This window comes from Heteronotia binoei, chromosome 4 (genome assembly GCF_032191835.1).
Source record: "Heteronotia binoei isolate CCM8104 ecotype False Entrance Well chromosome 4, APGP_CSIRO_Hbin_v1, whole genome shotgun sequence".
Classification (NCBI taxonomy): Eukaryota; Metazoa; Chordata; class Lepidosauria; order Squamata; family Gekkonidae; genus Heteronotia; species Heteronotia binoei.
The window spans coordinates 161,503,261-161,517,232 of NC_083226.1; the positions used below are offsets into that span (position 1 = coordinate 161,503,261).

At 44.3% G+C, this 13,972-nt stretch overlaps 1 protein-coding gene across 3 annotated transcripts in view; it reads right to left on the reverse strand.

Moving 5' to 3' along the window:
* The window catches only part of WDR7 (WD repeat domain 7), a 301,241-nt gene that overhangs the window by 65,268 nt on the left and 222,001 nt on the right, over positions 1 to 13,972 (reverse strand). For all 3 annotated transcript variants that reach the window (XM_060236131.1, XM_060236133.1, XM_060236130.1), the window contains one exon: positions 6,723 to 6,822. In XM_060236131.1, coding sequence (XP_060092114.1) covers positions 6,723 to 6,822 — 100 coding nt within the window. The remainder of the gene's footprint in view (positions 1 to 6,722; positions 6,823 to 13,972) is intronic.

The following is a 13,972-nucleotide window of genomic DNA, read 5'->3' on the forward strand; positions in this document are numbered from 1 at the left end:
ATGAAGGAGGGGAATTTCAAGTGGGCCGTTTAAAAAGACACAACTAGAGTCATGGAGTAAAAGGACAAGTCCTCTTGTGGATCAAGGACTGAATAATTAATAGAAAGTAGAGAGTGAGTATAAATGGGCAATCTTCGCAGTGGAGGACGGTAAGCAGTGGGGTGCCGCAGGGCTCAGTACTGGGTCCCATGCTCTTTAACTTGTCCATTAATGATTTGGAGTTGGGAGTAAGCAGTGAAGTGGCCAAGTTTGCAGATGACACTAAATTGTTCAGGGTAGTGAGAACCAGAGAGGATTGTGAGGCACTCCAAAGGGATCTGTTGAGGCTGGGTGAGTGGGTGTCAACGTGGCAGATGAGGTTCAATGAATACATGAATATATATGAATATATGAAGCTGCCTTCTACTGAATCAGATCCTCGGTCCATCAAAGTCAGTATTGTCTACTCAGACTGGCAGCGGCTCTCCGGGGTCTCAAGCTGAGGTTTTTCATACCTATTTGCCTGGACCCGTTTTAGTTGGAGATGCTGGGGATTGAACCTGGGACCTTCTGCTTACCAAGCAGATACTCTACCACTGAGCCACCATCCCTCCCAATGTGGCCAAGTGCAAAGTAATGCACATTGGGGTGGCACTTGGGTTTGGTGTTTTTTTTGGCCGCTGTGTGACACAGAGTGTTGGACTGGATGAGCCATTGGCCTGATCCAACATGGCTTCTCTTATGTTCTTACATCCACTCTTACAACTTGGGTCAAACTGGTCCGTGTTGCCAACTACAAAGTGCTGAGCAATCATCGACTTAAGTTCCATCAGACTTATTCTGTGATTCACCAGTCTGCTGCGGGTTGAGTTTGAGGGCAAGCGACACTGTAATAAAGCTTTAAGTTCTCTTGGGGTCATATATGATGGATACCAGTGTGATCCATGCCTCCTACCTTGGCTGGTTCCGTGCCCTCCTGGAAGGGGTGGGGCAAATGCAAAGTCAGCAAAGGCAATGTAATCTGCATGAGCTCCAAAGTACAAGGTTTCCAAGGTCATGTCAATACCTTTTAAAGTATGTTTTTGCACTCAATTGGAAGGGTAGGAGAAGCAATTCAAACACTTCCAGTTAGTTACATAAACACTAAGTATTTCAGTGACTGTGACCCAAGTACTACAGCTTTCACTCTTGCCTTCTGAAATTGCGCCTGATTACTGTCCAAGCAAAAACTGCACTTTACTAATAAAAGGTAGATGTCACACAGATCCCAAATTAAGCCACGGAAATTTAAGAAAGGAAATCTTGGAGGTCACATTAAGCATGCAACCAGCTGCCAAGGGGGAAAAAAAAATCAACCTTTTAACTTTTTTAATTTCCTTTTTGTAGTACAGGAATGGAATAGCAAGCAAAAAAAAAAAAAAACTGGCAAGAGGAGAGAAGGAAATGTACCATTCTGTCAAAGCCATTCTATATTTTATTTCACCCTAAATATCCAATTGGGGTAAAAACTGCCCAAGTACCATCAGTGAGTTGACCGCAATTTACAGAAAATTATAGGGGAGGGGCAGGAAGTACTGCAGGGAAAATGAACTCATTAAGGTTGAAGAATACACAGTGTACGAGTCGTATAAAACTAAAAACAAAAGTGGTGTAATTTCCCCCCCCCCCCAACCGTGCATGTCAATCTCACCCTAGTTTCAGTTAAGGGTTTCCAGTAGAATGCAAGGCCACCACACATACACCCCCCTCCCCCTGTTCCTAAATATGCTACAAACTTTGTTGGGTCCAACAGGGTATTGTCAAACACAAACTTCATTGGCCAAACTCTGTAGATACCTGTCCCACTCTTATTGCCAGTCAACTTTCAAGGTAGCAAATGGGAACCACGTTTCAGCCCACCCTATGAAAACAACACCTGTAGCACGTTTCCGGCCAGCAGTCGCTAACCAGTTATCCAATAGGCTGTTGTGATCGCCAGTTTACTACATAACGAACGACAAAAACATTGAATTCATTTGTCAGATGGAAGCTGCTAGAACTCCTTCTTGAAGCCCAGGCTTGTTTACAAGAAGTAATTTCACAAGACCAACATTCCCACTTCCAGAAGCATAAAGTTCAAGAGACCCGTCATGCACAATGATGGAGCAAGTTCCTAGCACCAATTTGTTAATGTATTTCAGCATATTTTTGATAGTTAAAAAATGCGTTGCAAAACCAGACCCTGACATGGATAATGGAGGCTAGCCAGATCTTGACAGATCTCAGAAGCTAAGCAGGGTTGGCCCTGATTAGCACTTGGATGGGAGACCACCAACAAAGTCCAGGGTCACTAGTTGGAGGCAGTCAATGGCACTTCACCTCTGAACATCTCTTGCCTTGAAAACCAAATGAGGTCACCATAAGTTGGCTACAACTTGAAGGCACTTTCCAGCACCAGACCAGACCCAAGGGCCCTTGCAGTCCACAGTTCTACTTCAAGTACATGCTGCACGGAAGCCTCCTGGAAACTTACAATCAGAGCATGAAGGCAAGAGACCTTCTCTGTTTGCCCCCAGCACCTGGTGGTAGAAAGCAGCTTCAGGTCTCAGATGACTTACAGGGACCCTGTCGGCTTTTCAAGGCAAGAGATGTTCGGAGGTGCTTTGTCACTGTCTGCCTTTGCGTAGCAAGCTGGGACTTCCATGGTGGTGTTCTCCCATCTAAGTACTAACCAGGGCTGACCTTGCTTAACATTCAAGATTGGGCTATCCTGGGTCATCCAGGTCAGGCCGGCATTTGGCATTCAAAAGGAATTCAGTGGCTCAATTTAGCTATCTTGGCTAAAGCCATGACTTTTTTTGAGCAGGAACGCACAGGAACATAGTTCCGGCTGGTTCGGCATCAAGGGGTGTGGCCTAACATGCAAATTAGTTCCTGCTGGGCTTTTTCTACAAAAAAACCTTGTGTGAAACAATGGTGATGCTGGGGGCATGGCCTTATTTGCAAATGAGTTCCTGCTGGGCTTTTTCTACAAAAAAGCCTTGTGTGAAGCAATGACGATGATGGGGGTGTGGCCTAATATGCAAATGAGTTCCTTCTGAGTCTTTTCTACCCAAAAAAATCTGGCTAAAGCCAGTGCTACTGTCTGTTTGAGTATACTTGATAGTGAGTTCCATTAATTTTGGACCCACAAACTTAGTTCACCTTAATAACCAGCTGTTGTTTAAGCTCTGCAACGAACAATTTGTTTCCGACTGGAATTCAACTGCATCTTGTTGTGACATCACAGTGCAGTCCATGGCGAGTCTGGTGTCTGAAGGCTCGCAAAAGAAAGCAGGATGTGTCAAACCGCCGTGCGAAATCAGACCATGCTTCTGGGCAGTGCCATGTTTCGGATGCGTCCCTTCGTCAGGACTATCGTGAATCCCAACCAAACAGTCTGACAGGCTTCTTAACATAAATTACAAAAAGAAATCTGGATTTCGCTGTACTGATTTAAAGGCGGCCTAATGGCACACAGTAAAAACAAAGCATGCACGGGTGAGGTGTTCTATTAGAGCCAACAATTTGCTGTTTTTCCAGACTGTCGGCTGTCAGCTCACAGAATGCCTCCTAAAAGGTTGCTGGGAGAAAAGAGGGCGAAAAAGTCAGGAAGATAAGATACTCCAGCATGTCCACTGAACCAAGGGCAAAGCCAGCCAGAGGGAAGATTTTCACTGCAGATTCAACCATTCATACAGATATGTAGCTGTAAGCACTTACCCAGCCTGTCTATCAACACCCCTGACCTTTGTTAGCTACTTTAGACTCACAGACAGACACATTTTTAAAAGCACATTTCGGAATCCATAATGTGGAGGCACAATTTCTAGAACCAGCGGCAGGAGGAAAAAAAAAAAAGGGATTCAGACTATTTGCCCTGCAGATATGTTTGCAAGCAAACGATGGTGAGGGAGGGGAGAACCTACGATAAATGCGTGTTCAAATACTGAAACTTCATTGGGCTGTTTTTCCTAACAGAGATAATAATGAGGCCCAAAAAGGTCAAGCAAAAAAAATGTATGAAGGTTCTTTTGACGCTGTGAAACGCTAGGGAGGATTTGGGCCACCCACATTTCTAAAAGTGAAAATTTAAGCTGTAGCAGTGACAGAAGGGAGCCAAGGCAGAGGAACGGAGTTTTCATCCCTTGATATGAAATTGTCTGCTTCGCTTAACAAAAAGGAAGAGAAACCACAGCTTGTTCAACTGCTAGATCGTCCTCTGAAATGAGCAGGCAGATGGAGCAATTCTCTCCTACAGGTCATCTAAATGTGAAGCTGGGTTTTATTTCTTGCCAGGATAAGATCCAAGGTGAGTGGGGGAGGGAGAGAAGAGAAAGAGGGAAGCACTTAAAGAAGGGTGTATTCTTTAAAAAAATTATGACCAGGCTGTCCTTTATGCTTTCTCAGCCAGCACTGGAGGGAGATTCTATGTGTAACTACTGCTCTTTTTCTGAAGAACATGTGTTCACATGATGAACTAGACTTATAAACATAAATTCAATTCATAGGTCAGTGTCAAAATCTAAAGCACAAAAATGCACTGGAGATTTAGAAGAAGAAGAAGATGATGATATTGGATTTATATCCCGCCCTCCACTCCGAAGAGTCTCAGAGCAGCTCACAATCTCCTTTCCCTTCCTCCCCCACAACAGATACCCTGTGAGGTGGGTGGGGCTGGAAAGGGCTCTCACAGCAGCTGCCCTTTCAAGGACAACCTCTGCCAGAGCTATGGCTGACCCAAGGCCATGCCAGCAGGTGCAAGTGGAGGAGTGGGGAATCAAACCCGGTTCTCCCAGATAAGAGTCCGCACACTTAACCACTACACCAAACTGGCTCTCCATTTAAATTACAGTTATTTATTTAAAACATTTCTTATCAACCTTATTCGGGGGTCATTTTGTAGGAAAAAGAGGTGCCGGAGCTCACTGGCACAACTCATTAGCACAACTCATTTGCATTTGCCACACACACCCTGACATCACCGGAAGGTGTACTAAATTACATCAGCTCAGCATCTACCTTAAAATGCTTCTGGGATTAGAATTTATTTATTTATTTATCAGGCTTATGTTCCGCCCTTTCCAGTAAACCAGCTCAGGTTGGATCGCAACATACAATAATAACACTAAAAACCTACAATTCAAAGTTAAAACAATACATTAAAATTAAACAAGGAGAAACAATAAAACAATAAATAAAGTGCACCACAGGTGAGAAGGGCACAAGAACTGTCATCATAAAATCTTACTCCCATCATACTTTTAAAATTACTTTCTCCTATGTGGCCACAGTGGCATGAGGAAGATTCCATCTGCCTGCTTTATATGTTTTGGTTATTTCCCCATTTTTTGTGTGTGTGGGGGGAAATATCAGAAAGTTTGTCAGATCTTAAGAGTTCAGCAAAATGGTCACAGGGGGGTTGAACAGTGGAGCCCAGAAGCAAGTATTGGGGGGGGAGGGGTAGGAAAGAAAGAGCACTATCAAATTTAGAGGTTCCAGAGCTCCGCTGCAGTGAGGTCCTGCCCAAAATGAGGTCTGCTCCTCAGGCTCAACGTGGAGCCAATGAAGTTCAGAAGTAGATCCACCTCTCCTGTCTTCCTAACAATGGGAGCTACTTCGTGTTGGCAAGAGTTGGGGGGGGGGAGTGTTAAATTAATGGCTGTTCCTAGGTTTGGGGAAGGGGGAATAAGCAGTGGAGTCTGCTGATCTGGGGCTTCTGGCATGTACAGTTATTGGCATTTCCACAGCTTTTTTTGTAGCAGGAACTCCTTTGCCTATTAGGCCACACCCCCTGATGTAGCCAATCCTCCTGGAGCTTACAGTAGGCCCTATACTAAGAGCCCTGTAAGCTCCTGGAGGATTGGCTACAACAGGGGTGTGTGGTCTAATATGCAAAGGAGTTCCTGCTACAAAAAAAGCCCTGGGAATTTCTTTCTTGGGCTTAGGAGGCTTTGCTCTCTCTGCACTATTGTTGTTGGTGGAAAGTGCCTTCAAATTGCAGCTGACTCACAGTGACTCCATACGGTTTTCAGGGCAAGAGACATTCAGAGGTGGCTGCCACTGTCTGCTTCTGTGTAGTGACCCTGGACTTCCCCGGTGGTCTCCCATCCAAATACTAACCAAGGCCAACCCTGCTTAGCTTCCAAGATCTGACATGATTGGGCTAGCCTGGGCTATTCAGGTCACAGGCTAGCATGACTGTATGCATTAAAATTTACAGTGTGATCTGAAGCACATTTACTCAGAAGAAAATTTCACAGAGAGTGAGGCTAAATCTTAATAGCTGTGTTCCAGACTTTAGATTTTTAGTTGTTCTATTTTTATCTATTGCACTTGCAATACCAAACTCTTGAATATTAAAAAGGCAAAATAGGTTTTTGTTTTTTTTAAAAAAAACTTCACTAAAAAGTTTTGCCACAAATGTGGAAATTAGCAGAAATTTAAACTCAATACTGAAACAGGCTGAATGTCCAAGACAGTTTGTGATGAGTTACAGCTTTTTTGGACAGCTATTATTAACCCATCTGTGCTCACCATTCAGTTGCAGCAAATGGAAACAGTAAGACTCTATATACATTGAGTCCTTCATTAAACTATTGATCCCCCTTAGCATTATCCATAACGTTGCAGAGACTCAGCATGTCAACCGGTGCAAGAGTTCGTCGCTTTCCTTTCAGTAACTTCTACAGTTTACAGAGATGAGTTCACAATGATTTATTTACCTGACATTTCCCAGTCCGGATGTCGTAGAGGGCCACTGAACCCAAGCGAGATCCAACTGCTATGCGGTGACTCCGCTCATAATAGCTGACCATGTAGAACCTGAAGGGAACGTTAGAGAGAGGGAGGGAAAAGGAGATTTAATCAGATTGTGCATGATGTAAAACTCTGTTACAATGATATTTAATAGTGCTGGTGCAAAGAGTGAGTTTTACAACCCTGTCCTTTAAGCGTGACAGTTCTGTCCCTGGCAGCGCCGTGGTTGCTGTGGCATCCTCACCTTGGCAAAAACTATCTGGGGCTACAAACTACGATTTGTGATGCGAACATGTCTGAAATCCTCAGGTTTGCACACACATCCCTTCCTCATCTTCCTGGTTTTGGAAGCCTCCAATCTAACCACAAATGTGTTGCAAAAATCTTGGAAAACTTCTGGAAATTTTGAAGCCTGGAAAAATGCCGCCCCCCCCCCTTTAAAAAAGAGAAAAAAGAATGAAAAGGAAAGAACAAAATACCAATGTTGAGGGAAATGGAAATATATGCAATAATTACTCCCCTATCAAACCTAAATCTCTTTGACTGATTGAAGAACACTAAAAGCATCATTTATAACTTAGGACATAAAACTGCAGTACTTGCCATTGTTATGGAATATAAAAGAATAAGTATCTTTGATTTCTATATGGAAAATTGCAAACATATCCAATGTACGACAAAGAGTTGATTCTACAGTAGTGCATGTATCTTTAATGTTTGCCTCTGACAGACAGAAACGGAAGTTGAAGGTAGAAAACATATTGTGTAGCAAACAAAACAAAGTGTTTTTATTTGGATAAACGCTCTCTTATAGTCACAATAGTTCAGACTGCCAGTATGTTTGGATAAGAAGCTAAACTTTATAACATTGAAATACTGAACTGCAGTATGTTTTTACTGAATCTGGTACATTTTTATCCCAGTTTTCCCCAAGGCGCCTTACATGGTTATCTCCACACATTTTTATCCTCACAGCTGCCATCTGAGGAAACTCAGACTGAGAGAGTGATTAGCTGAAAGTCATCCAGTGAAGCATTTAAGTCAGAGTTCGGATCTGAAGCCAGGCTTTCCAGATTCCACACCGACAATATAACTGCTGCACCATTCCGGCTTTCGCTTCAACAAACTGGGATTTGTTTCTTACCCACAAACCAGAATTCTAACTCACAGAATTTTTGTAGATAGAGAAACCAACCATGGTTTACTATCCCAGTTGGTGGGCAAGAAGCAAACCTCAGTTTGCTCTAGCACCAGAATTCAGACGTCACAAGAAATTCATTGAAGTGCATGAATTCATGTCTCACTCAGAGAACGGTGGGCAAAGACATCCCAAACTAGGAAGTCTTCAATCTTACCTCCGCACAAGAGGGAAGAAGGCAGGACCCTAGGAATCCTGAGGATTTCAGACTTGTTCCAGCTCCAGCTTGGGAAATTCCTGTAGCCCGGAGATCGGTTGTAACCCCAAGAGATCTCCAGCCACCACCTGGAGGCTGGCTGCCGTATGAACCATTTGCTGTTTGTGCTGTCTGAATACAGTTTAGCAGTGCACCCAAGTGAGGAGAATAATTGGCCCAAGGTTATTCTCCCTGTGGATTTCATGACAAGCAGGCTTAGTCTAATGCTCCAACCACTCCATCACACTGGCTCTGACTGCTTTGTACCTCTCTCTATAGAAAATTTTATTCCAAACAGGATCTTTTCGGTCATGATGCCTTCCGGTTAGCGGCTGGAAATGTTTATTCTCTCTCAGTTGAACCAGCCTCACAGGGCTGTTATAGGGTAGCTGACCTCCAGGTAGTGACTGGATCTCTTAACTGTTATAACTGATCTCCAGGTGATAGAGATCAGTTTCCTTGGGCCCTATGGAAGGCAGGCTCTATGGCATTATAACCTCCCCTCCCCAAAACCCGCCCTCCTCAGGCTCCACCCCTAAATCTCCAGGTATTTCCCAACCCGGAGCTGGGAACTGTTGTGAGGATAAAATGGAGATGAGGGGATAACCACGCACTGGCATCTTAGAAGGAGGGCAGGGCAAAAACTTGATGAATAAGAGTTCAGTTCCAATTTATGCAGTTAAACCAGCCTGCTTATGCCTGATTCGGGGATGCCTTGGCCTTTAAATAAAAGTTTAACGGATTTTTTAATTTTTAATGTGCAGGTCTCAACTGTTAACACAGGGAAATCTGCAATAGAATATTTCTCCAGTAAGTTTCTGCTCCAATGGAAAACTGCTGAAAACATATCCACACCACTTCTGAATAAGCCACTAGGAGCCCGTGTGTGCTTTTTTGCGCATCTTGTAATCCTTGCTGTTACCGGGATAGCTCCAGTCTGAACATTTTAGCTGGGAACCGTTCTGGCCCCATTTAAGGAGCACTGAATAGCTACAGCCAGAAAGGATACAAAATCCTGAAAGATTCTGGGAGAACCAGGTTTGATTTCCCACTCCGTCATCATTCAGCTCAGCATTTTTTACTTCAATGGGAAATAAAGGGATTTTTATTTATTTGGAAAATTTCTGAGTTCCAGCAATCTCTCTCTCTCTCTCTCTCACTCACACACACACACACTCACTCACTCGCTCACACACACACACACACACAGGTTGCCAGGTAACCCCTGGCAATTGGTGGGAGTGGGGTAGGGACTTACCAGCAGCAAACTGAGGCCTAGGCCTCTGTCGCCAGTGATGTGGTGACGTTACTTCTGACACGCAGCAGAAGTGATGTCATCATGTTGCTGCCGATGAGGGAACATTCTGGTATTTGGGCAGAAATTGTATGGTAAAGAAGCCAGCAACAGAGGCCTTTGCCTCAGTTTGCAGCCAGTAAGTCCCCCTTCGCTGGTCGGCTGATAAGTGCCAGGGGGAGGGGCGCCAGAGAAGGGGGTTCCCTACTCATGGTGGGAGCTGGGAATCCTAACACACACACACGATATGTTATAGTTACTTTCCCCTTCTCTTGAGAAAACCAGCTTGTGTAGTGCTTAAGTACACAGGCTCTAAAACTGGGAGAACTGGATTTGATGCCCCACTGCTGCATATGCAGCAGCTGGTGTGACCTTGGGTCAGCTACAGTTCTCTCAGAGCTGTTCTCTCAGTGCTCCCACATACCTCACAGGATATCTGTTGTGAAAAAAAGAAGGGAACGAGCTCTAGGCCTCCTAGTGAAGGGCAGGGTATAAATCTAATTCTTATGCAGCAGCGAGGGCAACGGTTAGATTATTACCAATTTTTGCCCTAACTCGAGATCAAATGCAGATAACTTTTATAACAGTCCTACTGATTGCCAAACATTGCTTCCATACTGCAGATCTGAAATTTTACCTCATGGCAAAGTAGCAGATGGGCATTCTCCATCTCTGCATGAGATGAAGAAGATGATATTGGATTTATATCCCGCCCTCCACTCCGAAGAGTCTCAGAGCGGCTCACAATCTCCTTTACCTTCCTCCCCCACAACAGACACCCTGTGAGGTGGATGGGGCTGGAGAGGGCTCTCACAGCAGCTGCCCTTTCAAGGACAACTTCTGCCAGAGCTATGGCTGACCCAAGGCCATGCTAGCAGGTGCAAGTGGAGGAGAGGGGAATCAAACCCAGTTCTCCCAGATAAGAGTCCGCACACTTAACCACTACACCAAACTGGCTCTCCAGATCACTCATTCATGTTGACAGTTGCCAGCTACAGGGTGGGAGATTCTTGAAGCCTTGGGGTAGGAGCCTGGGAAGGGCAAGGTTTCAGACCTCTGCAGCTCTAATGCCAAGGAGTCCACCCTCCAAAGCAGATGCTTTCTTCAGGAGAAGTAATCTCTGTAGCCTGGAGATGAGTTACAGATCTGGGAGATCTCCAACCACCACCAGGAGGCTAGCAACCCTATGTGGCTACTGGCAGATTGTTTGCGTGGCATGCAGAAGATCTGAGGTTCAATCCCTGGTATCTCCAGTTTGGTGTAGTGGTTAAGTGTGCAGACTCTTATCTGGGAGAACCAGGTTTGATTTCCCACTCCTCCACTTGCAGCTGCTGGAATGGCCTTGGGTCAGCCATAGCTTTCATAGGAGTTGTCCTTGAAAGGGCAGCTGCTGTGAAAGCCCTCTCAGCCCCATCCACCTCACAGGATGTCTGTTGTGGGGGGAGAAGATAAAGGAGATTGTGACCTCTCTGAGATTCAGAGTACAGGGCGGTGTATAAATCCAATATCATCATCACAACATCAACATCTTCTTCTCCTCCTCCTTCTTCTACTACTATCTGGCAGTAGGTGATGTAAAACACCTCTGCCTGAGACCTTGGAGAGCTGCTGCCAGTCTGAGTAGACAATATTGACCTTGAGGGATTGATTGTCCCATTCAGTATAAGGCAGCTTCATGTGTTCATGTGTGAGCCACAGAAATGCCTCCTCTTTTGTTGGAACAGGTCTTATAGTGCATTGTTTGCTTTTATTTTAGACATAAAATAAAAGGGTCTTGAAGGTAGCTTGCAAAGGACAGGTACAAGACAATGCTCTTCCCTTCAAACTTGCAGTCCCAGAGCAACTGGTAGTTAAGAGTTCTTCCTGTCCGGGGCTGAGGAAGCAAGTTCCTTGCAGCTATTCATCCTCTAAAGTCTAACCAATGGCTAAGGACAGTCGACTTCCTTTGTGGGGGGGGAGAGGGGGGAAGGGTGCAACTCTCAGAATTCACAACAGACCTCTTGCTAGAGGCAATGTAATTAATGCCACTGTTGGCAGCCTCAAGTGCCTTTTTAGGACTGGAATATAAGATACAATTTGCAAACTAACACAGCAGAAGACTTGGCCTATTTCCACCCCACTCCACCCCCGCCAGCATTCTACCAGTAGACTGGTATTTGGGGAGCAAGCATCTTCTGATAAACATCAAAAGAAAGAACAGATTTTAATGCAAAGACCAGTGGCCTTTGTTCTTGGCTGTGTTGGACAGAGGATGGCTCGAAGCTGAAAAGGTGATTCTCAAGTGCAGGGAGGTTTTTGTTTTACATGAGGAATTCTGAAGCCTGGGGCCAGAAGAAAGCGGTACAGAATTAATAGGCTTGAACAAAACTCAGGACACAAAATAAAATGGATACCAAGTCATCATTTTTTGTTGCAGCAGTTTATGCTACGTACCACGGTGCAGAGAAAGGAATGGGTATCTCTGGGATTTTCTGAGCAGGAATGGATACAGCAATACAGATTTTCAGGCAGGTTTATTTAGGAATCACAGTTATGCCCTTGTGTAGACTTGCAAAACTTACGGCATCCCTCCTCCCAGCAAAATCACATAATCATGGAGGCGGCAAGGGCCATACAGGCCATCTACTCCAACCTCCTACTAAATATCTGTCAACATCAGTCCATCATGGGAATGTCAACTCTCCTGGTTTTACTGTTTCGCTGGGACTGCAAAAACTGTGCATGCGCTCACTCGTTTCGGTACTTAGAAAGCTGCTGTATGCAGGCAGACCAATACGAGAACTCGTGGACATTCAATGAAATTGCTGAGCAGTTGGGTTAGAACTGATAAAAGGAAGTACTTCTTCACCCAAAGGGTGATTAACACGTGGAATTCACTGCCACAGGAATGGTGGTGGCTGCCAGCATAGACAGCTGCAAGAGGGGACTGGATAAACATCTGGAGCAGAGGTCCATCAGTGGCTATTAGCCACAGTGTATTGTTGGAACTCTGTGTCTGGGGCAGTGATGCTCTGTATTTTTGGTGCTGGGGGGCACAGTGGGAGGGCTTCTAGTGTCCTGGTCCCACTGATGGACCTCCTGATGGTACCTGGGTTTTTTTGGCCACTGTGTGACCAAAAATGGGCCTGGATGGGCCACTGGCCTGATCCAACATTGCTTCTCTTCTGTTCTTATAGAACTCAGTCTGGTTGGATCACTCATGCAGTAGTCAGGCTTCCATAGGAGGCCTTTTGTTATGATTAAATGCGTTTCACTGTAGCTTTCTTCTGCTTCCGTTTCAAGAAAGTGTGGCTTGACTAAACAGAAAAGTGAGAGAAGGACTAGAAGAGTTTACAATATCCAAGATGAGGGCAATTTATTTATTGTTTGTTTATTTATTTAGTCTCCAGTCTTTCTCCCCAATAGGGATTCAAGGCGGCTTATTCTCTCCTCCATTCATTCTCACAACAGCCTTGCAAGGTAGTTTAGGGGGAGAGAATCTGTGACCAGTCACCTGGAGAGCTTCGATGGCATGAGTGGGGATTCAAATGTGGGTCTCCCAGATACTCTTAACCACTACCATCGCACAGTGTACAGAAAATATAAAAAGTATAGTGAATATAAAATGTATATTAGTTGGAAAACTGAAACCAATTCCCCCCCCCCCACTGAGTTTCTAAACATTTCAGTAATATGTGGCCTTAAAAAGAAAACGAAAGCTGAGTTAGTTCATTTAATTTTGTTGAAATCCAAAGTAAAATTGTGCTGAAGATGTTTAAAATCTTTAAATTCATCCGTGGAGTTAGTGGAATTATTTATTTATTATTAATTTAATTTATATCTTGCCCTTCCCACCAAAGGCAGGCTCAGGGCGGCTCACAAACCAAGGGTTGACACAAGCACATTAGTGTGACCGATACAATAAAACAACAATAAAAACATAAAACATAAAAACAATTTAAAACAATTTCATGTGCTACAATCATAATTTCAGGCAGCGATTTAAATTCTGATCTTAAATATGATTCCCACCATAACTGTAAACTCAACTATAATGTGTTTGACAGTACCTACCCTTCAATTCCAATGATTTTCCTGAACACGTTCCTACTCAAATGGGAGGAAACCCATCTGCATGCTTCCTGACCAATGTTCCCTCTAAGCTGCAGAGTCTTATGACCAAAAATTCTTCTTTGTGAGCTACTGGCATAAAAGTTGTGAGCTGCTGCATAAATTATTGTGCTCTGGGGTCATCTTTCTTGAGCTAAGACAAAGATGTGTGAGCTGAAGACTAAAAATCTGTGAGCTAGCTCATGCTAACTCAGCTTAGAGGGAACACTGTTCCTGACCTATACCCTTGGGTCCATCATCTTTGGCACTGCCTACCCTGCGCAATCAGGATTTTTTCAGACTCTCAGGCAGAAAGGACTTTCCCAACATTTCCTGTCTGAAATCATTTAACTGGATATGCCAGGGATTGAACTTGGAGCCTCACGCCTACATAATATGTGCTCCACCACTTGAACCATAGTTCTTCCTAGAATTTGTA